We start from the raw sequence: 26,418 nt of genomic DNA on the forward strand, positions 1-26,418 counted from the left end.
GTCGGCGACCCTTTCCTGCGGCACTTAATGCCATTTTTATACCTTATTTTGAAAGAGACCAAAACTAGCTTTATTTTGAGACCCAAATAAGCCCAATTGGTTGAAAAATATGCAGAACAGGAGGTTTTTCCTAAACTTGACGCAGAAATTGGATTAGCCTAAATCGCGTGAAAATCGGAATTAAAAAAAAATCTCCTGAGACCAAAAAAATCTTTAAAAATTAATTAGAGGTTATCTCATAGGTATGTACAAACACAAAAAAATTGAACAAAATCTGAGACGTGAGAGCACGGTAGAGTATTAAAATCAGGTGATTTGGCATGGAATGACCCAGATACAACGTCTGCACTGAAGAAGAATCTAGACCAGGGTTTCCCAAACTTAGGTCTCCAGCTGTTTTCAGACTATAACTCCCATTCTCCCTAGCTTGCAGGACTAGTGGTCAGCATGATGGGAATTGTAGTCCAAAACCAGTTGGAGACCTAAGTTTGTGAAACCCTGATCTAGACCATGTAGCAAGTTATCTCTGCAATCTGTGTGAAGCTTTTAATTGAAGTTTTCCCTGTCCATCTTCAAAGTAAATTGTAGACATATCATTTAAAAGAAATGTTGTGGCTGCTGAAAAAATTGAACATAATGAATGTTTTCTCATGAATGTCTATGAGAACTCTATGATTCACGCATGCAGTAAGCCCCACCAACCCGATATCTTTTAAATAAGACATTTATTTTGATTTACTACAAAAAATGACTCACTAACTGATTTTTTTTTAGTATGAGAGTGGGTTTCCAATTCTTTGTTGTACTTGGAAAAAGACATTTACTACTTTGTAAGAAGTTCAGCTAAAGGGACTCTGGTGTAATTGCAATTGTTATACATGCAGTTTGACCTCAACTAGTGCACCAACAAAATGTCAGATTTAATCAGAAGCAGATCTACTGCATAAAGGCTGCTTTTATGGAAAATGTGACAGCCCAGTGAGATGCTCAGCTGTGAGAACAGGGGAAAAATAAGAGTTGATGTGTACCAACAGCAATTGTGCTAATTTATTATAAATTATGAATCCTTTTTTGTGGAAGAAATAATAATGGATAAGTGTAGCTTTGGGCTAATTTTAATTCTCTCTAAATAAGGATAAGTGATGTTGAAATAACTTAGAAGAAGTTAAGAATGCAGAACGCTCCAAAGAGACTTGCTGTGATTTTGTCCTTGTTCTTAGTGTTTCGGTGCTAGCTACATCATCTTATCCTGCTTCCACAAAAGGGTGCTGGTGATGGAAAGCAAACTTTGCTGTATGAGGAATAGTTTTACTCTCTTTTTGCTACTTAAACATAGGAGAAAACCAAGAACTATGCCGTCTTAAGATCTATCAAATGCTATGTGATAAGAGGCAAAATAGACAAGCTGAAGATGAATATTGGGGGTAGAGGGGAAAGCTGCCACAAGAAGTTTGGAATTCTATCTGTGCAAATCTGAACAATTATGCAGTTTGTTCTGTATCATTGTGAGAATTCTGCAAAATCATGGATGTGATTAAGATTTGATTGATGATAAGAGGATGGAAATGGGGAATGGGGAAGGCAAACTTCATTCACTGTTGGTGGATGTGCCCAGAAGCAAAGAAGTATTGGCAAAGTACTGTATATGATATTTTGAAATGTTCCCTTTCCTTACAACCTAAAGTTTTACTGCCAACTTGTTTGAAATATATTGTACCAAAGCATGGAGAACTATTGTACCATATGGCTACTAGTTTTCATTCCATGGTTAATAATTTTATTCCATGAGTTTGTGTACTTGATCACAGTCACCTCTAAGTGGTGTACAGAAGACCCAAACAATAAGGCTAAAACGAGTTAAAACTCAAAATCAGAATTCAATTAAAAATGGCCTACTGGAATAAAAACAAGTCTTCAGTAAGTGCCAGACATTCAACAGGGAGGGGGCCTGCCTGACCTCAACTTGAAGGAAGTTACACAAAACTGGGACCACAGTATCATGTTACTTTTTGCACTGTAAAAACTACAGGATCAAGCACACATCCTTCATACAGGTCAAACGCGGACAGTCTTAAAGCCAAAGTGAGAATAAACAGGAACTATGTGGAAAAGTTAACCGTAGTTACAGCAATGAGCACAACTACTGTTTCTTGTCTCTATTTTGCTCACCAAGGACTGCAATACAGACTGAGACTTGCCCCTTTACAGATATACCACTAGAGCTACACTGTGAGGTCTATTGAGTCTCATGCAATGTGGTTCCTTAGCGAAAATTATGAGACACGGGCAACTGCTTTGATCCATTTGGACTGTTGCAAAGTGGGGGAACATCTGCTCTGCATACAGAAGGTTCAGTCGCCCACAGGTCCAGGTAGGTAGGCTGGGAATGTCCCCTAACTGAAACCGTGGGGGAGCAGCTGCAGGTCAGTGCAGATAATATTGAACTAGATGGATCAATGGTCTAGCTCCACAATGCAGCTACCTAGGTTCCTCTTTGGAAAAATCCAAAAGCCACTGTAGGATAACATTGTTATTAGGACAAACGAAAGAGTCACAAAATAGTGAGCAAACTTCCATGTTCTCCAGAACAATTCTTCAGGACGGATGCTGAGCAAAACAGAACAGCGGAGTGGGGGAGAAAAAACTGGCAATGTTGGAATCCGCTCAACATGAACATAACCTTTTTTAGCTTCTTTTTCACATCTTCCTCTGTACAAGACATCAAAACTGTAAAAGGGGCTTTGGAAACACTCAAAACGAAAATTTCCAGGACAGATCCCTTACCAGGAAGTTATTTAAAACTCACCAATTCTATTGTTTCCTATTTTTGCAGACAGCTCACAGATTAGTGCTTAAGGGAGTCGAACTGCTCACAAAATGACCCTGCTTGGCATCTGTAGTCATTTAGCATAGCTAGCAAGCTGTCTTCTGTCTGCCACCCCCACCCCCTTGAAATCAACCGAAATAGGAGAAATTCAAAACGAGGTCCTAACAGTGAAATGAGATCATCCATAAAACGTTATCATACACTGAAGCTCTTTTAAACAGCACCTCCAACCCCTTGTCATATTATGCTTAGTTTTAGCTAATACCCAATACTTTGTCACAATCTTGATACCTCCCTCATCTAAGCATCTGGAGGAGGAGAAAAGGACAGAGTGTGAAGAAAGTTGCGAGTGGAGCAGGTAGAGCAGTGGCCCTTTCCCCATCCTGTGGAGCCCATGGGAAACTCAACAAACCTGCTATACCTGGAACCGAGAGCGGAGACTGCAGCTGAATGGGACATAGCTGTGGGAAGCATGAGGAAGTACCTTCCACCTTGGGCCTGCCCATAAAAAACAAATCTAGATTGAGAGACTAGAGTGATGCTATTTCCAGGAACTCTTCTCGTTGCGAGACTTTTGTGGGTGAACTGAGAGTTTGGACCCAGAGGACAAGAGGGAGGGTGTGTCAGAAGGCAAACGGATTGATATTGATTTATATATATTAGTAACTTTGTATTGATGTAACATTTTTATATGTAACTGTGCATTTTTGTAATACTGTAAGTTGTCTATTGTTGCTTCAGTACACTGCTTAGAGATATTTTTAGTATATTAAGCAAGGGGGAAATAATCAATTAATCAATGCATAATATAATTTTATGGATGACCTCAAATCCTGTGCCCTTGTACCAATTCCCCAAACAACATAATTCCCCAAGCAACATAATTCTACCACTCGTTTTGTTGAATCAGTCATTTTTGGAAATAGTTGCAAGTCAGTGACAATATTTGCTGCAATCCTATACCTACTGACCTGGGAATAAGTCCTGTTGAACTCGAAGAGTCTTATTTCAGACATGTATAATTGTACTGTTAACTGAGAAACCCAGCTGCCACCCCAATATTACATCTTCTCAAGTTTATTTTGTTTCTAAAGATCAGAAGCCCTTTCCTCTAAATGAAATCCCTTTATTGAAGAATCCAAAATACTCACACGTACGCTTCATGAATATTCACCGGGAAAACATAAAAGCATACCCTCTGAACGGAATTTTCATACTGAATCCAAAATGTAGCAAATGAATGTAGCCTAACAAAGCATTTTTTTTTGAGAGAGATTAAACTTCTTGTTAAACTTGAACAACTGAAATTGCTGATGCCCCATCCTCTTTTCTGTGAAAAGGAGCCGATATGCAGAGCAGGCATTAACAGGCTACTAAATAACTTTTATCCCTACATTTCGCCTTTAGAAATGTTTTTCAAGGCATCACTCTTGTCTTTATCAGACAGAAGCTAGCAACCAAAACAATTCAGCTCCATCTTCTGTTCTTGACCTCGTGAGGGACTCTACCCTGCGAAACAATGTAAATGCTTAAGACTGAAACATTTTACTCTCTTCTCAAATTTAATCACCGATTACTTCCTCCCTTTTATCCAGCTTTTGCAAAGGAGCAGATTTTCTAGACGGAATTTGCATTCTCCATGAATCATGCCTCTTGGTGTACTGACATACAACCCAATGAAAAAAGGTAACATTGCATCTGGGGTAAAGAAAGGTAAAAGGTAAAGGACCCCTGGACAGTTAAGTTCAGTCAAAGGCGACTATGGGGTTGCGGCAGTCATCTCGCTTTTCAGGCCGAGGGAGCCGGTGTTTGTCCACAGACAGCTTTCCGGGTCATGTGGCCAGCATGACTATGCCGCTTCTGGTGCAACGGAACACCTTGACGGAAGCCAGAGCGCACGGAAATGCCATTTACTTTCCCGCAAAACTGGTATATACCAAGTCAGACACATTGGCCCATCTAGCTCAGTATTGCCAACACTGACTGGAAGACTATCCAGGGTTTCAGGCAGAAATCTTTCCCAGTACCTATTTATCTACTTGCACTCGTATGCTTTCAAACTGCTAGGTTGGCAGGAGCTGGGACAGAGCTCAGAAAATGGCAACCATTGTTAAGCTACAGCAAGGCCAAGAAACACAATGCACGAGGAAGGATGGTTAGTATACAAAAACCACGGCCTAAAAAAGGTGGAACGGGCAGGTTGTTCTTTGGCCAACTGTGGTCCAGAGGTTTGGCGCAGCCAGCCTTTTACAGGCCAGGGACGGACTGGAATAAAGCCTGCTCCACTTCAGTCCTCTCCCAAGCACGGCCCACTCGGACTGTCCAGACTGTCCAGTTTCAAATGCCTGCATTGCAGGTTGTTGGACCAGATGACCCTTCCAACTCTACAATTCTATTGAATGCCCTTGACATTTATTACCTTCATTGTATTTTGCTTTGTATCCTGCAAGTTGGGCCGAGGGGGGTGGGGTGGGGGAGAGAGACACGGCAACATAAATCACTCCAGGCAATGATACTATTATCCATTGTACTGCACTTCAGATTTAAAATATTCAAAAAAATAAATAAATTCAAGTTGCATTTGTCAAACATGATTATTCCCTTAGTGCTTATAAGCTTGCTTAATATAAACTGCCTGAAGCTGAAATTAATAAAATTTACCAATGGCTTATTATTATTATTATTAGTCAGTGAAGCTTGTGGACCATAACTGACTGGAATCCTATTGTTTTCAGTTGTCACAAGCAACTTTAGTTGGCTTTTCCCTCACAATCTCTACGGCCACAGCATTAACCCATTTTCAACCACCTCTACAACATCAACATTTCAGTATTTCTAGATTCATGGCAACAGGACTTTAGTAGTGAGATAACCTGCGTCAGGAATAACTTGTGTCCCTGTTTGTATTAATTGACAACATTCTGGTTTTTGATACTGTTGACCGTGGTATCCTTCTGGGGCGGGCTTATTTACATTGTTGCTACAGTTCCTCAATCTGGGTTTTAGTGTGTGTTTTAAAACAGTTACTGTACAGATACTATACACTGTATAATATGTTTTTATCATAGTATACATGTATAGGCTGTAAATGTCTTTGAGACTATATTAAAGTGATCTGTGAGTCTAATAAATAAAATCAAAACAATCCCAAGCCCATTTTATTATTGAAAAAATATTTTTATTCATGCAATCTTTACTCCCTTTATTAGTTACCTGTCCCAGTGAGGATTATTCCCAAACAACAGAAATTCTTCGTTTGGAATGCCAAGTCAAATTTAACCTGTCCTTTTTGCCACTTTAGTGCCATGAGTTGTATTAAATAGTAGCTAGGAACAGCAGATATAAGACTGAAGCATGCCTTTGATTGTTCCCCCTGTGCAATTAATTCATCCTGAGCATCTCTGAAAGGAGGATGATTTTCTGATTCAGAAGTAATTATAATACCCAAATAGAAGAGTTTTAAGAAACAGAATTATAAGCAAAGTAAGATTCCTGACCCATTGCTCTGGAATGAATGCTTTGTCTTTTTCCAAAGAGTAAATTTCTAAACAAATACAATATCCTCAAGGCATGTATCTGACAGGCATTTTGACGGAAAAGCATTTCCAGAGAGAGCAATGGGAAAGATGTTTCTGAAACTCCCACATGAGGGCACTCTAGTGCCCTCTGGTAAGAAATTTCTGAAGAGCAACTTAATCTTTATGCAATATCACTTTTTAAACCAATTTCGACTGTACTCAAAATTTAAATGAGCACGTACACACACCTACAGATCTCCAATAACAGAGGCAGGTGAAAGAATAATTCCATTAAATATTCTCTTTGAAGAACAATCATTATGGGTTAATTTAGTCTTTCCTCTATGTAAATGCTTGAAATAGGAATCCAAAATCCTGTAGAGATTCAAAAGCTAACAAGTGGTTTCTATTAGAACAAATGAAGGACCATTAAGGGAACTGCATGAATAACACTGAAGAATTACAATGATAAATGGACACCATGAATAATGCAGTGAGGAAAACTGCGTGAAAATGTTAAACAGGAATTTGAAGAACTTTGGACAAGTGACCTCTTCACCTGCATTTCCTCCGTTTGTATAAAGGAGGAGACCTGAAGAATATGTACAAGTGCAAAAGCAATACTTGCACCATCAAATTCATTATTTTAAATTAAAAATGCACAGCAGCAGCATTCTACCTACCTTAGGGTTCCTTTCTCAGAGTTCACCTGAGAGAGCTGTAAATTACAGAAGCCCACCAGTCACAAAATGGTGGTGCCTGTCACAAAATGGCAGCAGATGGAGGCATAATCAGCTGGCAATTACATATATCACCTTTCTACTAATTTATCCACCTTTCAAAATTGCTAAATTCTTTGCCACAGAGTTCCAGGGAACCAGGCAGAGGGCCTTCTCGGTAGTGGCGCCCTCCCTGTGGAACGCCCTCCCACTAGATGTCAAAGATGTCAAAGAGAACAACAACTACCAGACTTTTAGAAGACATCTGAAGGCAGCCCTGTTTAGGGAAGCTTTTAATGTTTGATGTATTACAGTATTTTAATATTTTTTTGGAAGCCGTCCAGAGTGGCTGGGGAAGCCCAGCCAGATGGGAGGGGTAGAAATAAATTATTATTATTATTATTATTATTATTATTATTATTATTATTATTATTATTATTTCTCCATATTATTCTCCATATTGCAAGGAGTTCCGTAGCTCAGCTTTCCTCGAACACGGTCCACTGTACCAAATGTGCTAAGAAAGCCAAGGGACTCAATACAGAAGAATTTCCCCGTGTCAACTGCCCAATTACTTATGCAAGATGGCTTTTGGGTGACAAACCCAGCTGATCAGTACGTATTGGCCAAATTTTGGTAGTGCAGGCCAAGTCTGTGTGCTTCTCCAGAATCAAGTCATGGAAGAAAGCAGTCTTTCTTTTTTGGTCAACCTCTTGTTCACCAGCAGCAAGGCCAAGACAGAGGAGCTGACAGATGTGGAAGCCACATCATTCAAGTTGGGAAAGAAATCAGGAGCAAGGAGAGCTCTTGGTGGTCCTCCAGCCCATTTGATTGCATGTCTCCCCACTATCATACATCTAGTGACCCAAAACTACTTGAATTAACTACAACATCCTCCATTCTCCTTGACAGACACATCTCTCAATAACAACTTATTATTATTATTTATTCAATTTCTACACAACCCTTCAACAAACAAAAACAATACCTCTCAATTTAAAAGATCATAGATTGTTTAATTAGCTGAAGTCCTGGGAGAAGAGGAATGTTTTTACCTGGCATCTAAAGATATGCAACAAAGGTACCAGGCAAGCCTCCCTGGGGAAAGCATTCCACAAATGGGGAGCCACCACAGAAAAGGCCCGTTCTCATGTTGCCAGCTTCCAGACCTCTCATGGAGGAAGTACATGAAGAAGGGCCTCAGATGATCACAGGGTCTGAGTCAGTTCATATGGGAAGACGCAGTCCTTGAGGTGTTACAGACCTGAGCCATTTAAGGCTTAATAGGTCAAAGCCAGCACTTTGAACTGGGCCCAGAAACCGCCAGTGCAGTCGGGCTAGGATTGGCATTATATGCTCAAACCATCTTGCCCTTGGTGAGCAGAGGTGGAGACAAAATAGCACAGTGTTATTAGCATCCTTTCTGCTTCAGGGTGGGCAGTTCAAAACTAGGACACTGGCAATATTATGGTCTCTTGTTTCTCTCCCAGACTGTGTCAACTACAAACACAGGAAAAGTCAGCTCAAATTCTGAACTCACTGACCTTTCTATAAAATTCATTTCTTTAATTAGAAGGAAGACAAACATGGAGGAGAGTTTCTGCTCTGAGATTTAAGAGCATGCTCAAAGCGGGTTTGAAACTCATCGGTTTCTACATGCCACTCCTTCTCTTAGCATTGCTAAATGTTTCCATTGTCTTATGTTTTGATTATTCAGTCAGTCCAAACCCTATGCCAAATGTACCCGGATTAACAAACCACAAATATTTAACTCTGAATATTTCTTTCGTTTCAAAGAGCGAGCTCATATTAATAGTCTGTGTTCTCATTGTATATATCTTATCTTTTTTATTGAAATATAAATAATTCCTTAGGTAGAGTTTCATAAATATACAGATGTATATTACAGGGCTAGCCATATGGTAGCAATTTAAATAGTAACACACACTCATTTCCCAGCTGTAGTTATTCAGTGGGTATGACCTCTATTTTCACATTAAATATAACTCATTGCTGGTACAATAATTTTCAGCAAATATTGGAAAATGCCCATTGACTTGCACGTAATTGGATAGCACAATACCAGCTAGCTTACTCTGGAATCACCCACAGCTGTAGGTAAATATAGCTTAGAAGTGAGACTTTGTTATGAGAACAATGCAGAGATTTCTGATATATAAAGATAAAAAATGTATTTTCTAGTTTGTAAAGATAATGTATATGCTGAAGTGAATATTTCATAAAGGTTGTGAATATCAATACAGAACAATGTGTGTATATCAGAAGGGTTTTTTTGGGGGGAGGGGTGAAATTAGGGTGATCCCAAGATGTGGCTTTATTGTAGAATTAGCACAGCTCATGTACACAAGTTTGTTTGTTTTTTGCACTCTGCAGATCTCATCATCAAAATTTCAAAATGTATTTGTTTTTACATTAAATCAGGGTTTACTCTTATCACATATAATCATTTAAGTAAAAACGAACCATTGTATTTCCATAGTCTTTGCTGGTGTGGAAATATGGTGTTAGAATATTTTGGGGGCAGGTAGCTTATTACGTGGGTGTTCCCTGGGAGGTGTTTATCATCACACTCCAACTTTCATTTACTTCCCAACTAAACACAACCTAGCCATATTGTTTCTATTCGTCCGAACAATGTTAAGTATGCATATTTCCAGCTGCATGCTAGGCACATCAGTCAACAACCCAGTTCAGAAGGTCTCAGTTCATACATTGGGATTAAAAAAAAATTAATGAAGAATTCTTGCACAAGAAAAAAGTACCAAATGAAGACTTGTTGAAAGCAACACACTGATAATACCCACAACAACCCAGCTTCAGCTTCTAATTTTTCAAACTAACTCCATTTAAGTAAGGCTTTCTAATCAGCCAATTTGGGGAACAGGGGGGAACAACTTTTCTTGTAACAAATTCACATGAACAAGTGATATATTCCAAATGAAATAAAATCAGGGTTGGAGAGAGTCCAAGTATGGTTATACTCAAGACAGAAATAAGTTAATGTAAATAGTTACTATTTTGCGAAGGTAACTCCAGCGTATGATATCGGGTGACTATAAATTTAATGACAGAGCACATGTAATATTATATATAAAAAATTACACACACCCCTTGCAATCTGACTCTATGACATCTCTAAGCCCTGGGCAGAATGCTCTGGAAACTTTTTCTGCTCTTGAGAGTTTGAAAATAAACTCATATCATTGGAACTTGTGCACAGAGGTTTCTGTGGACTGTGTCCAAGGTATGAAATTCCTTCAGAAATCCAGTCAGCTGGGCCGTAAAAGGTTGATTATTCCATCACACTGATTGAAGCAAGAAGGGATAAAACTACATTTACCAACCACATTATTTTTTATTAGGAAATGTTTCAAAGCAAACACCATTCCAATTTTTTTTAAGGCTTGTTCCATTCAAGAACAGCATGAACATGTAACCATCAAGGCTGCATTTGTAAATGTTCCCAAAACTCCCCCCACCCCAGGCACGCAGTAATACATCACCCTAAGTAAAATAAATTAGCTGAGCCCCCCCCAACAGAAAATAATAAAAGCTTCTATGCAATTAATGTCTTAGCAATGTAAACATTTGTTATGAGATCTGACATATGTTAATGGAAATTGCTTTGCTGAATTTCTGCATTCAGCATTCCTCCATTTGTGCTCTGTGAATAAGTAGGCTAAGCCAATGTTATATTAAATAAGCAAATTCTGTACCTGAGACAGAAATGAATGCCAAGGCTCGAAGCAACCATTTCCTGGGGTAGAGGCGGAACAGTTATTCTCAGTGTGCAGTGCAATCCTATGCATGTTTACTCAGAAGTAAGTCCCACTGTGTGATTAGGACTACGGCCTACATTTACAATCCATGGGCTCTTTGGATCCCCAGAGGTCTTCTGTATTTACATGCTTAAAACGTCCCAGAAAATGTGAAGATGAACCATTTTGGTCCTGCAGTCAACCTGCCCCGACAATTTATGAGATTGTCAAATGTTAGTCCCCCCTCTCCAAGAACTAGAATTTGGTCCAGAGACAAAAAATATCTGTAGCGATGTTAAATTACACCTGCTTAAAAGATTGTAAGGCACTGGGAGACAGGGGTGTCAGGGAATTCCAGTGAAAATGGAAAAGGAAGTGGAAACTGCTACAGTTGGCGTGTTTGTCTGTGGTCCAGAATGGAAATCAGTCAAATCACTATGACTGGTGTCCATTGTTGTTTTAAGTCCGTAAATGAAATGTCATTAATGACTTTCTTTACATTGTTTAGAAGTTTCATTTGCATGGAAATGAATGTGAGTTACATGTGTCACATAATTACTTAAGTTATTTAAACGCTCGACTTCCGAGGTACAACTGTACTAATCCAGAGTATTTGTGCCTTGTGTTGAGCACTTGGGACAGAAACTGGGAATTCTGCCACCCCACTGTCCTGACTGATCTAATGAAGCTCATCTTGGATTTGATGCTGTAGACCCCCAGAATGCTGGTTCTGGGGACTACAAAATTCATGCTTAGGCCACCTTGTTTATGGGGTGGGGTGAGAGCTCATGACTTCATCACTACCATAACATGCCATCAGCTGAGTACATGTACCAGACCACATTCTTGAATGTGCTTTTCTCAACTGTACAGGATGTTGACAATTTGAAGTGGGGGCTATATTCCCTTGTTCAGCTCAGATAATTTCCAGCTGAGGACCAGTATTTTAGTGACTTTATCCATGGGTGTTGAAGCTACTGAAATGGTTTGCCATAGAGGTTAATGGAATCTGATGGATTCCTGAGGATTCTGGAGGATTTTCTGCCTGATATGGCAGGTGTTCCCCTCAAAGCCCTAGTTGCTCTCTAGTAAAATTAGCCAGATAAGAGACACCGTCCAGTTTGGATTTCGGGTCCCCGCCCGCAAAAAAACCCCCACTGGATTTATTTCAATGGCAAATTATTTCTATAAAGCATTCCCTGCTAAACCATTAAAGAAACTTGACGGTTACTGGACAAATGCTACCTGTTGCTAGCTAAATGCCAAGTTATACCTTCTCGCAAGAGTTTGACATTCATAGTCTGACAGTTTTCTTTTGCAATGGCTTTTTTTTCTCGTTAGACAAACTGAATTATGATGGTTAGCACTCAGCAGGGTAGTAGTGACATTTATTATTTGCCCGCTCCCTTTAAAGCTGCCTTCTCATTGGCTAAAAAATAGTTCAAGCCATAATTTTTAGGAAGAGATCATTTTAAAAGTCTCTGTGGGGGAGGGGGAATCATGTGTTTCACATATTTAAAGTATATGCAGCTTTATCATTTAAAAATAGAAGTGCGGTCCAAAGGTGTGATATGTGAACAGGACAGACCCATGTATGCAGCTGGAGCTCTCTTTGCAATTTCTGTCATATCAGTTCCCACTGCCAAAGATATTAGCTGCTCTTAAGAAATGGATTGCCTCCTCAGCAGTGGGAGCACCTGTGGCAGAAAAGGCAAGCTGTGCAAATTCTACTTTCCCATTTCGATTGTGGTCAGTCTTGTGACTAACCGCACTAAGGCAGTGATCAAACTGCTGAAATGAACAGACAAAAGATGTGGGTAATTGAAAGGGATATGGACAGACAAGAGTGGAAGAGTGGCACATCAGGAATAGTGAGGAATTAGAAATTAACCACTATTATTATTGACCCCCTTCCACATGCTGATTTATCCATGAAAACAGTCACATACACATTAGCTTTAAACCTCTACAGAGCAGCCCTCAGCCATAAGCTGTATCTAAAATTCCATACATCTCCCTTATAAATGATGTCAATGAAGATATTATTGACAAGACAGCAAGAAGTCTAGCCAACAATGGCGTATTTAGTCTTCTAAATTTCAAATTTCTGAGGAGACAGGCATTACTGCATTTCTCTCTTATTCTTTCATCTGCAATTCTATGCTGTTAACACTTGAGCTATTGTGACACAAAGTTGCTTTGAGCTATAGAAAACAGATGCCAGCGAACATGCATTAAAACATTCCACTTAATCAGTTCCAGTCATACAAATTACTTACCTCATCTCCCAACACAATTTCTTCCCTGGGAGTGTAGAAAAGAAATTCATATAGTGTATAATGTTGGAATATGCTGGAAGACAAGAACATTGACACTTCATTATGTGGGGGATGGGGAATGCATTTAGAAAATATATTTTGGGAGGAAACTAGGGCCATTTTGATTCACAAGGAAAACATTGCCCTAGCAAGACTGTACTCTTCTAGCTAGATTTTTGGGAAGTATATCTGGTTTTCCCCCCTTACATTTCCATTGTCCCACCATATTCCTGCTTTACAAAATTTTTGTGGGGCAGGTTCTGTCTTTGATTTGTAAAGATGTGTGTGGGTTTTTTAAAAAACAGATTTCTTATGGTTTTTGTAATTGGCTTTACTGTATATGCTGTGCTGTACGTTGCTCTGGGTCACTTCCGTAAGTAAAACAACTAAACAACAACAGCAACAGCAACAACAACAATGAATATCAGAACTCAAGATAGGACATATTTCCAACTTTATTTAGATAGATTCTTCTATACAAACCTAACAAGGAGATCAAAGAATGTATCAAAGGTCATAGTCTCCAATATACTGAAATTTGGAATGTTAGCACAAGTGTTATTTTAAATTAATTCTGATGCTGAGAGACATACCTCACTTTCAAACATTAATATTTTTTTTAGTCTTTGCTGTTTTTCTCGGTGATCAAGTGGTACAAATTGTCTTTTTCTATTATAGCCCATCTGTTTGTGGGTAGGGGACTTATTCTGGTGAGATCACAATGCTAAGAAAAGGTGACTCACGGCCATAGCAACATGAAAACATTATGACATCAGAGTGTGAAAATAGTTGCAGCAGATGCATGGCCAGAAGACTCACTTGGACGTACTGATGGAAGCAATGCAGTCAGCAGCAGTCACAGTGCGTTTCTGCAATCCTTATCACTGTTCTCTCTGGATGATATAACACAACACCACCTGTGAATGCTTTCCTTCAAGCACGACTTAAAGAAAAGTTTGATGGGCAAACTTTTCAATAGTGTGCATCAATAGCGGGCATCAGGGACACTGCAGTGTAGTTGGAAATAGCTCGTACCTCTTAGTCAGAGAATGGAACGTACAGCAGAGTTCTAAAGAAACAGTTCCTATTTATCTACTTGCACTTGGATGTGCTTTCGAACTGCTAGGTTGGCAGCAGCTGGGACAGAGCAACGGGAGCTCACCCCGTCATGGGGATTTGAACCGCCGACCTTCTGATCGGCAAGTCCTAGGCTCTGTGGTTTAACCCACAGCGACACCCGCGTCCCAAAAGGTAGGATAGAACTGCTTTATTTTTTAATTATGTTTTATTTATTATTATAACAAGAACTTCCATGTATATATATTAAAACCCCTCATGAACTCCTGGTCCTAGTTTTTTGTTTTTTGAAAATTACTGCTACAGAAATACTTTATACCTTGGCCATGTCTCTCAGACCGAAGACATGCTCATTTGTGTAACTGAATACACCCTTTTGGATTCAGGGAGGTGAGGGGAATGTATATGTGTAGGCCAAATTATTACTGTCCTGGTTCTCAAGGAGCTTCACTGAGCCACATTTCTATCAAATTATGTAGCTTGGACAACATACGTATTTCTCCTCCAAAACAGTACAAAATTTCCTTTCCTTTCTTTTTTTAAGGGACACAATGGAATACACTTGGCATTCCTTTCTGCCGTTACTGATGGTTAGACTTTTGGCACGACAAAACAAATGATTACACATGTGAATGAAGTTACAGGGTAGGGCTTTTTATGACACCTTGCAAGGATCTGAAAGTGATTAATGCCAACATATTTCCCCAGCTTAACTGTTTCCTGAAAGAAAATGTCAAGAGATATGTTGATGCTTGCTTGCCTGCCTCCGGAGACAAGATGAAAAAAGGGGGGGAAAGAAAAACACTGTCACTTTTAGCAGACGTGAAGGCATCATCAGAGCTTCTGTGTGGATTGTGCCTCTATATTCAGGCATTTCTCCTTGTTTTTATTACAGTTCTCAGATGTTTATAACAAAGCTTCCTCCAGGGGGAAAAAAAGGTTTTAAGAGCTGAAGCACCAAATACTCATTTTGAGGAAGGAAAAATACCTTAGCTCCATCACTGAAAATATATACAGAAGTACAGCCTTTGCATCCAGCATCCCTGGCAGCTGTTGATGACTTAAGTGTCCTGGCAGAACCCACTGTCGACCTTAAACTCATTTCTGACATTCTGCTCAGCATTAGGGACTCCATTCTAACAGCACATTATTACCCCAATGCAGAAGCAGGCCAGGCCACTGTAGGAAATTAAAATGATGGACCCCAGACCAGGAATTCTGTGATTCTATGCCACCTCTGCAGCTCTAACAGTAAGGTAGCTATGACCTGTTTTAACCTTCCTGAGCACAAATGCAATGAGAAGGAACAGGAAGGTTAAAACAGGCCATAGCCACCTTACTGTTAGAGCTGCAGAGGTGGAATAGAATCATAGAGTTGTAGAGTTGGAAGGGGGCAGAAGGTCATCTAGTCCAACCCCCTGCAGTACAGGAATCTCCACTTAAGCATCCGTGTCAGGCCCAGAACAGGTGCTACTCCACTGCCCTGGTGATCCAGATGCGACTTCTAGTGAAGGAAGGCATGCTGTCTTTCAAGAGACATCCAATCCCAAGCCAGTTCAGGGACTGGCCTGGGATCATTTTCCTGCAGTTTTTTGTTGTTGTTACATTTTTTATTGCTTTTACATTTTCAAAACAAATTTCCAATATCAATACTAATTTTCAATCCCCCCCCCCCGTTGACTTCCCTCAGTTTCCATTTCTAGTTTATTACCTCAAATGATACATTCTGCTGTTTGTATATGGGATAATTTTCCTGCAGTTTGGACAGCAAGCAAGCAGCAAACAAGCAACAAATGGAAGGATGCAAAGTGAGAGAGCTGGTGGGAGTGGTCCACCCCTTTTCTCCCTCAGGAAGTAGCTCTTGACCAGTTTTCCTGACTGGAAAAATGCATCTATCAAGTCTGCTGTTGTACGCAGTTCCCCGTTTCATTGTTCTTTTACAATTCCAAACAGCTTTCACCCTGATATTTATGTTAGGCATTTATGTTCTGTTGGTTTGTTTTTCAAATTGCTAGTTTCGATGTCCGTTTACATCAAACACATTTATTTTGCCACTATTGTTGTGGCAATGTGTGATTATGTTTCATGTTATGTTTTCATTTTTTTATGGCTTGTAATATGTCATAAATTGTGCTTTAACAGGTTGTGAGCCACTTTGTGTGAAGGAAACTGCAAAAGGTGGCCTATATATAAATAAAATGTGGCTGCTGACTGGAGGCTTGGTGCTCAAAAGCAGCATACCTCCAAATACCTGGGATAGGTTGTTGCCTTTGCATGTGACGTTCCTGGGAGCATTTGTCTTTCAAAGAATGACAGAACTGCTGAGTTTGAAGGGACCCAGGGGATCATCTAGTCCAACCCCCCTGAAATGCAGGAATCTTAACATGACAGATGGCCACCCAAACTCTGCTTAAAAACCTCCAAGGAAGGAGAGTTCACCACCTCTCATGGGAGTCTGTTCCACTGTTGAACAACTCCTACTATCAAAAAGTTCATCCTGATATTTAGCCATCCTGCATGTGACAGCCTTTTAGAGATTTGAAGATAGCTATTGTATTTCCCTCTCAGTCTCCTCTTCACCAGGCTAAACATAATTTCATCAACCATTCCTCATAAAATTTGCTTCCCAGATCCTGTATCATCTTGGTTGCCCTCCTCTGCACATATTCCAGTTTGTCAATATCCTTTTTAGTGGTGCCCAGAACCAGACACAGTACTCTAGTTGCAGTCTGACCAAGGCGGAATAGAACGGGACTATTACAGTTGTGATCCACCCAGACATTTATTTTGTATTTGCATTAGTTGCCCTGCACCAGTGCTAGTATACCTCTGAATAGATGCTTCTTGGTAGAAACTGAACACTTTGTTAATTGCAACTGTTAATGACATTTGATTTCACAAAAGAGGACTGCAACCCCAAGTGGGCAGTTAAGTAAAAAATAAAAAGGGACATCCCCCCCACACCCCTGAAAATATTAATTTAAGACACATGCAAATATAATTAAAAAGCCAATCAATTAAAAAAACAACCTGATGATTAACATGTTATTTTTTTAACAAAAAGTGCAAGTGTAACAATAAAAGAAAACCAAGAATCAAAAATGTAATAATCTGAACAAGATGTAACAACAAAAATGTAAGAAACTGATTAAGATTACACCACTCTCCCACCTAGAAATAAACTTTGCCCCTTCTGTGCTCTTCCAAAGAAAAAAAATCTGATGCTGCCACTGCTTGTACTATAAGAATTAATGCCTGAGTTCCCAATCTTTACTCTTTAGTTGTGAACCTCCCAGAAGCTCAGAGTTGATTCAGGGAGGTTTACTACTACAAAGGTTGGGTATCTCCATCTAATCCAATGCACGAAATAAGTAAAACTGTACACACGCTTGTCTCCTTGTCCCTGTCTCCTCTTCTTTGTCATCCTTAAACATAGACTGAATTTAAAATGTGTAATGTTTTGTTGGCCAGAAACTGTGGCAAGAATCTGCATAAGAGGTATTAACTAGATGGCGATCCCAGAAGTCTCTTAGTAGATTTCATTTAGTTTAAGATGAACTTTACAAATAGCTTGCTTATTGACTTTTGCCTTCTGGTGAGATTGCTGTCTATTATCTCACAAAAATATTGAGGGGGAGGTGTGTTATATTCACTGTAATATTAACCTTGATAGAGCTAACTTGTAGTTTTTTACTTTCTCCACTCTGCCCTCTTCAGGTAGTTACTGTATTTCCTCTTAGCTCAGTATTTTCTAACCAGCATCTGTCAGTGTGATTAGATATTTGTTCACCAACTTTATTCCTATCTCTGGAAGAGCAAAGAAAGACTTTGAAGGAACCTGGATCAAACTAATATTGTTAATACTGCTTACTAGCGTGGCAAGATGAACATACAGTGGAGATATTTTTGAAGCTTCAAACATTTATATTGGGGTTCACAGGCAGGGAACTCATGCCTGGCCTAAAGTCAAGCATTTTGTTTTGAACTGTAGTGGGAAAACATCATCTGGGAAATGCTGAAATGTAGACGCCAAAACTGAGCTTCAGACAGCTCACCGTGATTCAAGACATTTTTTAAAATTGGACATTGCTACTGATCAATGTGAATAAGGATATAAATATCAGAGAGAAATTGTATGTGAGGTTCTTCCCATCAATACCTCCTTGACTTTGTTCTTTTTTGTCGCTGTTATATGTACCCATATCATATTTTGTTATCCTGTGAATTTGATATTTTGAAGTAAATTAGTTTTTATTTTTAAAAGGACCTCTTTTTCCCATTTAACTTGGTTTTATATTTTAATGGCTGTATGATACCTATCAGGATCCTCAGAAAATACAGATGTATGTCACACAAGTAACCCAAAACATGGTTTATTAGCTGCTGTGGTGTGAGGGCTTATTATTATAAATTACTATTATTATTACTACATTTCTTTTATATCCCACCTTTCCTCTAAGGAGCTGAAGGTGGCATGGATGGCTCTCCCCATTTTATCAACACCACAGTCCTCTGGTGTAGGTTATGCTGCGACAAGCCTGTGAGGTAGGTTGTACTGCGAGATTAACTGGCCCAAGGTTGCTCACTGAACTACATGGTTGAGCTGCTATTTGAACCCTGGTCTCCTAAGTCCTAATTCAACACCACTCTGTTTCTCTTATCCATAAGAAGCTATACTTATTCATAAGAGACATCTATGACATCCGAATATTGCGTGCATTTGGTACAGCGCATCACAGAGTGCTTCTTAACAATGAACATGTAAGATAAATACCTGATCTTCAAATAATTGATTATGGCTTTGGCTTGGTCTACTGTGAAGAACTCAAAGCCACCGCTTTTCTCCGAATTACGTCGCCCAATTCCAGCCATTGCATTTCTGAGTTCTTGGATGTTATCTTCCAGTGTCATATGCTTAGCTGCAATGCATACCAGAAAACACATACAACCCACCCTCATTTTTAACACTTTGAAGGTTTTAAATCAAGTGTGGAAAATAAGATCTGACAACTAGTTATTAGCTGGAAAGACATTATGTCACAAATCTTTTACGTACAAACAACTAGATAATTCAGCTAGATTTCACCCGGATCTCATGGCTTTCAAAACTCAATGTATTTGCCACATTAAGAAATAAATTGCACAAGCAATTCTCCAGGCATAATCACTCCTAAATTCACTTGATTGGTGTTCAGATGAATCAGATACTGAACTAAGAGAAGGCAAAAAAATAACCAAGGCAAAATCAGATAATGGCCATTTTCTTCAGGATATTAAAGTGGGGATGAGTGAATTGTCCTGTAAGAATGCACTCTAGTTCGAACTACCAAAGACAGTGAACAATGCTGCTATCCCAGAGCATAGTCTTTGATGGAGGTCATATACATCTAAAAATAAATAAATAACTATGCCAGCCCCAAATAGCATGGAATTCCTTGTTAATGTAAACGAGGTGGTTGATTCAGAAAAGCAATTATGAGGCAGCCACCTCTGGAAGAACATCAGGAAGAACCAACTGGGAAAATATTCCCACAAAAGAGCAGATTGTACCTTTGGACTGAGTCTACTGAAAAGAATGTCAAGCTCTTTTTCAGAGAACTGTTTCATATTGCAAACAGATCTGCAAAGCTTTGGCTTTCAAATACTCCCATGTCAAGATTAGTTTTTATTGCACAAAGGTGGCTATAGAAAAGGAGAGAGGAGGAAGCAAAGAAATGTGGGGTGGGGGGTGTTTCTGTGTGCAAGGGGAAGTTGAAAAAAAATGAAGGAGGTGGCAGGGAAAAGGGGGAAAAGGTAATCATGGTATGTGCAAGGGGGGTTCAGAATGAAAGGAGAAGGTATGGAAATGGGGGATAATCTGTGTGCAAATGAGAGTTGAGAAAAATATGAAGAGTGGTGGAGGAAAAAAGGGAGTAAATGTGAAAATAAGGGTGCAAAGGAGGTTCCAAAAAAAAGTGGGGAGTAGGTGGCATGGAAATAGGGTTGAGCTTGAAACCTGGGACATGAAAGGGTCTGAAGAATAGGAAAGGATGGTGGCTTCATAAGTGGGCAGAACGTGGAAAGGATGCTTGGTAGTTGCACTGTGTGGCAGGAGGAAGATGCAGAAGGTCATCATGGGAATGGTTTGTGCTCAAGGTGGATTACACAAAAGCAGGAGCACATGGACACGGGTGAAAGCGAAAACGTGTGCAAAGCAGTGACTTCAGAAATTGAGTTGGGAGGGTGAAAAGTGAATGTAATAGTTGCATGAGGTGGGAAGGGGAAGCTCCAGGGGTTAATGTGAACAGAATGACACGGGAGTTGGTGATTGGAGCAAGTAGGGGTGCAGTCACACACACACACACACACACACACACACACACGTCTAAAAGTGCAGCAAGTTTACAATATGATGATCATGGTCGTTATCTGGTTTACATATAAATTAATTCTATTTTCAGATCCTTTCAAATAAATTAATTACAAAATACATCAACTGTATTTGATTAGTGAGAAGGTGTGCAGAAGGCTTCAAACAACATGAAACCATGGTCAGGCCTACACAGTATGTCCCTGCCTTTAACTCTGCAATTTCTGGCTTCCATGCATCTTTTAAATTTACTAAGCAAAATAACAATGGCTAGTGAGTGGTATCAAAAATAAACTTACTACCTGCTGAAACTTGGGATGCTCAAAAATCATGCTTCTGCAACTCATTCTTGCTCAAAAACAAAACAGGGTTGAGAAAACAACTACTTCTAACAAAAAGTAAATTAATTTATTAAAGTGCTCAAACGGAAAACCCAAAATGCAAAATACAACAAAACTTACTCTCAATGTTATTCATCAGCATATTTAACAGAGTCAGAAGTCCTCCAAGTTGCACAGGTGTGAAGTCTAATGCTTTAGCCCACCAAAATCCAGAGACATAATAATCCAGTAATGCAGCTTGTTTCAAAGATGTCAAAGGTTCTTTCAGATTTAGGAACATTTCCATATAACTGCAATTAAAAATTGTGATTATCCAAAACTGGAGCATTAAGACCAAGCTAGGACATGTAGCTACAACAATCTTGCTTCCCATACCCTCCTTTTAAAAGAGCAGTTTAACCAGACTTTAGTAATCTGCGTAAATACTGTTGACCTGATAGAAAACCATTATCATGTGATTCCTCACTGTAAGCACTGTACCATGAGCTCAGGCCTAATTTAGTGCAAATAAGCGTTAATTAATTACGATAACATTTTCATGTTGTCAGCTATCCAGAGCTTTGGAAAGACAGGGCATAAATTAATAAATGTAATTAACTCACTTTGATTATGTAGTCACTTTAAATAAACCCACAAGTGGAGTAACACAAGATAAATTCCCTTACAATGGCAATCAAACACAAGAAAGCATGAGTGTGTGGATAACTACTAGTCAAAAGATCCTAAATCAGTATAGGATTCCGTTGCTCTGTCCTTTGGAAAGAATCTGGCAAAAACTGGTATAAGCTGTTCAACTCAACAGAGAATAAAAATAAGAACAATATCAATCTATACTTATGGTTAAGTTCAACAGACTTACCTTTGAACTCCTGCTATATCTTGTTCCAACAAAATATTAATCTGCGTAAGGGAAAGCAATTTCCAAGCCATTGCCTCTTCTTCTTTAACAGCATCCTCATCCTGTAGAAAGCAAATTACATTACATTACAATAGCAGCCACACACACAACTTATTTATTTCAAGGATCTCTCTTCATCAATGCATAAAAAGAAACAATGGCAGCTGCCAATGCTAACTTAGCTGATTTGGGAATAGACAGATAAGTGGAAATTAATTTGTCTTACATTTGTAAATGAAATACTTCTCAGAGAACGCAACATTGCAAAGCAGAAATTCAAGTTCATACTAGTTAACAAGCTAAATTTGAATGAAACTCTTATCCCAGAGGTTATTAAACTATGGTCCAAGGACCACAAGAGGTTCAACACAGACCACCCTTTTAGGGACTTCACCAAGACGGTAATGAAAATAGACAATAAATGCTGAACGTCCCTGAAGCTTCTTTCACATACTGAAATAATAACCTATCCCAGGCATCCCCAACCTTCGGCCCTCCAGATGTTGTGGATTACAATTCCCATCATCCCTGACCACTGGTCCTGTTAGAATAGGGTTGTAGGCCAAAACATCTGGAGGGCCACAGGTTGGGGATGCCTGACCTATCCAATTCCTATAAGGTGTCTCCTCTTATCTTTCCCCCTCCAACTTCTTTTTTTTCCTTCTTGAAAAAAACCATTGAAATATTTTGCCTAGTTTCAAAATGCATCACCCAAATTTGATTATATAGATATTGATTAAGCAAAGGTGGAGGAACCCTTTTCAGCCCTAGGCCAGCATTTTCCTGTGGGAAACCTGCAGAGGAGCACATTAGGGTTGACAGATCAGGAGACCCTGTGATATCAGGGCCCTAACCCAAGACCTAGGGGGCGGCCCCTGATGATGTCATGGGGGCAGGTCCTGAAGATGGAGCTTAACTGAGAAAGGGGAGGGGGGAGGGGGAAAGCCCCTCCCCACCCCGACTGTCTATGCTATAATTTGCAGTGAACTCCTGTCAGGCTGAAGCTTGCAATCTTTATTTATTAAAGGCACTCTTGCCCACTTGGAGATGCAGGTCTCCACCTGGCCCCTGTAGGGGGTCGAGCAAACCTGGAGACTTCAGGCCAGACCTGGAGTTTTGGCAACCCTAGATCAGGTGCCTGTGGTAGGTAGAGTCAGAGAGAAGTAGGTGTGGCCAGAAACAAAAAGTTGGTTGGGCCAGGGTAAGAGTGGTAGAGCAGCATAATGCAATTCCAACATCCCACCATGCAAACATTTCTGCACCCAAACACTTCTACAACCTCCATGAAGGCAAGCAAGAGAGATTATCACGGTTCAACAGCACACTCCTGACATATAAAAGCACTCAAGGATGGTATGGAGCATGGCCAATGATCTTTTGATGAAGGGCGGTATATAAATTTAATAAATGAATAAAAACAAGGAGGAGTGGCCTGTGAATTGGCTTGGGCCCCCAGGCCTGAGCTATAAAGGAAAACAGGCATCAATGATCAAGATAATTGGTTGTATCCAATGGAATCACCCTGTTAGTACAAAGACATCCGCTTCCATGGTGGAACTTCCACTCTCTACGCCCCTTCCAAATCTGCTCAAGGAGGGGGAACCCCCAGAACAGATGCGGGGCATGAGGAGGAGAGGAAGAGGAAGTTCCACTGCACAAGCAAATGTCTTCCCAAGGAGGAAGCAGACTGCCTTTCAAAAGAAAGCAATGGCTGGGAATGAGTAAGTACTTCTGTAGCTGACAATCTTTATGTACCATATACCACATCAGGCTTTGGGGGGAGGGTTTACATAACAAGAAGCTAGCCAGTGTCTTAGACCCCAAACTCGTCCTGCACATAACTGACACAGTCTAATAGCACACAGACTCATTGTTTCTAAATATACATTAATTTCTGAATGTCTCAAATTATCCGCTATCACCAGGCAGGTAAAGTGCAATAGCATCTATTTTTGAGCTGTTCTATTTCTTAAGCAAGGAAGCACACCAAAAATAGCCATGTTGATTTACAATCCCACTCAAAATAGAAGCAAGCCATGTCCTAGAAGACAAAGTCAATGCAAGGAGGGAGCCCCCTCCCCGACCCCACCAGTGCTTAATAGTTAAAAGCAATTTAAAAAAAGGAAAGGGAAAATAAACCATGGCTTGTAAATCACACTGTAGAACTATAGGAATTATTAGCAATTTATGAAATGTGCACCTGTTTACTTGTACCGAACACCAAATACCACTATTTACCAATTCATATCTTATTACCAACAGGAAGTGAAAAGCCCCACCACCCCCTTGCTTCGGCTGTACATGTATAAGAACATAATGGCCTGCTGGATCATCGTTGCTTTCTGTGGCAAAGGGTTCCATAGTTTTACTGCTGGTTTATCAACTGCAGTGGTTTGCCCGCAACACTGAAATGTGTGAACTGGCATCTTCCTTACCTAGAGATTCCCAATTGTCTCATTGGAGATATGTTCATAAGCAATTGCTGTATTGGGAGAAATTGCTGTCGTATTTTGGACTTCTGAGGTTTTAGTATCATCTGGCAGCAACTTCTGAAGCAGCAACTACAGTTAACCTAATATCCCTGAGCAAATTGGTTGGAAAGCAATGTGAGGTTCTGCTGGGGAAGACTTAGTTCCTATAAAAGCCAGCATTTTATATCCAATAGCAACAAACTTCACTTCTTACTGCTCTTCATTGTGAGAAATGTCTGCATACTCGTAATCTCTGCTTCCTGTTCTTTAGCCAGTTACCAATCCATGGCAGCTAAGTTTACACAAGAGCCTTTGATGAGGCCCTTTGCCAAAAGCTTTGTGGAAACTCAAACATATAATGCCTACACCCATATTTTTGTGTTTGTTGACACTTCTAAAGAACTCCTAGGGGTTGGTAAGACAGAACGTCTTTTTTCAGAAGCCACATTGAGTCCTCCTCAGCAGAGCTTGTTATTTCATATGTTTAATTCTGCTTCCCATCAATATACCTGGAACAGACAGTAGGATATAAGACCTCTTCTTAAAAACTGGTATAAGATTAGCAGCATTCAAATCCTCCAACATGAAGGCCAATTTCAGTGCAAAGATCAATCAAGGTCTGAGTAAAATAGAACCACTCATCCACATTGCCTTGCCTCAGAACACACAGTGGGAGCTGCTGCGTGACTACTCACAAAGACTTAGCTCTACTGCGAGATGAGCGAGACCCAGCTGCTTAGACCCACTCCCTTGCCTACTGTAAGCTGTTGCCTGCCAACTGTTATGAAGGGAACACTTGCCTCCATCATGCCTGCCTCCATCATCACCTAGACAAGACCCAGCTCCTCAGTCTCATTCCTTTGTCTCAAAGATCTCAATAGGAACTGTTGCTTGGCAACTGCCAACAGGCAACAAAGGAAGATTCTCTCCATCATGGTCTGAGTGTGATCCAGTGAGGACATCAGTGGGCTCTGCTGCCCAATAGGCAGCAGATGGAAGTGCAACACCACAAACAACTAGGGATGAAGGTAGGAAATACCTCCTGAATAAACCTGGCGCCATAGGGCCAACCATAATAATAATAATACTAAATTTTTTTATTTATATCCCGCCCTCCCCAGCCATAACCGGGCTCAGGGTGGCTAACATCAAAATATAAATACATTAAAACATAAAATTCAGCAATTGACTGAAATACAGCTTAAAATCGGATTAACCATGTGCTCTCTTGTCCTAGTAACAGGCTTGAATCTTTCGTAGGTCACTTTGATTGCCTTTTGAGACTATAAAGCAGGATATAAGTGACCAATTAAAATATATATTTTAAAATAAAGTATCAGAAATTTCACTTTTAAGAACTCTTATTCCTAACCCATGTGGACCCAGCCATGCATTAATTTTTTATTTGTTGATTACCTCAGATAATTAAACTTGTCACCTTTATTTGACTTAGTTTTCAAAGTAGCATCCTCGGCAGGGCTCTATGAAAATCTACCAATCCTTCTTCAGTCATCCTTTTGTACGTAGGTCATTTAACAATTCAACCACCTCCAGGGCTGGTTTCTGGATTCTGATATATTTAGACTATTTAATTTTGTCTTAATGTTTTCAGCAACAAACTCCCCAAGTTCTTTTTCCCTTGCCTTATTGCCAAAGTATGCACTCCTTTTTATTTCCCCCATTTCAACAAAACTCCCACTTTTTAAATGAAAACTTCTTGTCTTTTATAGCTTCCTTGACTCTGCTCGTTAAGCAGACTATTGGTGCTTAACATCAAAAAGGCCGCAGAGCAGCTTTTAAACCTATTTCTGGGGGAAAGCTGACAGGAGCTGTGGAACATTGGGTTCAGGACAATTCATCCTTTAGGGATGATGGTGTAAATATTTCTAGTCATCAAAGTGGCAATAGGGTAAAACTTGACAATGAGCATACAGGGGAGGGGGAGAAATGACAGCTGTTTGAAGAGGCCAAAGAGAACTTGCACACAAAGAGACAATTTTGAGAGGGGCACACAGTAAAGGTACTTACAGGCTAGTACTAGAACAATTCAAGATAGAGACATGGGATTGCACACTGTTAAGAGAGAACATAGGTATAATGGGCCTATCACAAATCTTGTGG

The 26,418-nt window shown here is 39.8% G+C and overlaps 1 protein-coding gene across 3 annotated transcripts in view; it reads right to left on the minus strand.

The window, feature by feature from the left end:
• CABCOCO1 (ciliary associated calcium binding coiled-coil 1) overlaps positions 1-26,418 on the minus strand; it is a 52,330-nt gene that overhangs the window by 19,888 nt on the left and 6,024 nt on the right. Inside the window, exons 1-5 of one of the 3 annotated variants that reach the window (XM_083614512.1) lie at positions 25,098-25,248; positions 21,788-21,888; positions 21,049-21,218; positions 19,013-19,157; positions 13,123-13,195 (exon numbers count right to left, since the gene is read on the minus strand). In XM_083614512.1, coding sequence (XP_083470638.1) covers positions 13,123-13,195; positions 19,013-19,157; positions 21,049-21,218; positions 21,788-21,888; positions 25,098-25,121 — 513 coding nt within the window. In that variant the 5' untranslated portion in view covers positions 25,122-25,248. Of the gene's footprint in view, positions 1-13,122; positions 13,196-19,012; positions 19,158-21,048; positions 21,219-21,787; positions 21,889-25,097; positions 25,249-26,418 lie in introns of those variants that run through there. The other 2 variants (XM_083614513.1, XM_083614511.1) reach the window with 2 other exon arrangements.

Source organism: Podarcis filfolensis (genome assembly GCF_964270895.1).
Source record: "Podarcis filfolensis genome assembly, chromosome: 5".
Lineage (NCBI taxonomy): Eukaryota > Metazoa > Chordata > Lepidosauria > Squamata > Lacertidae > Podarcis > Podarcis filfolensis.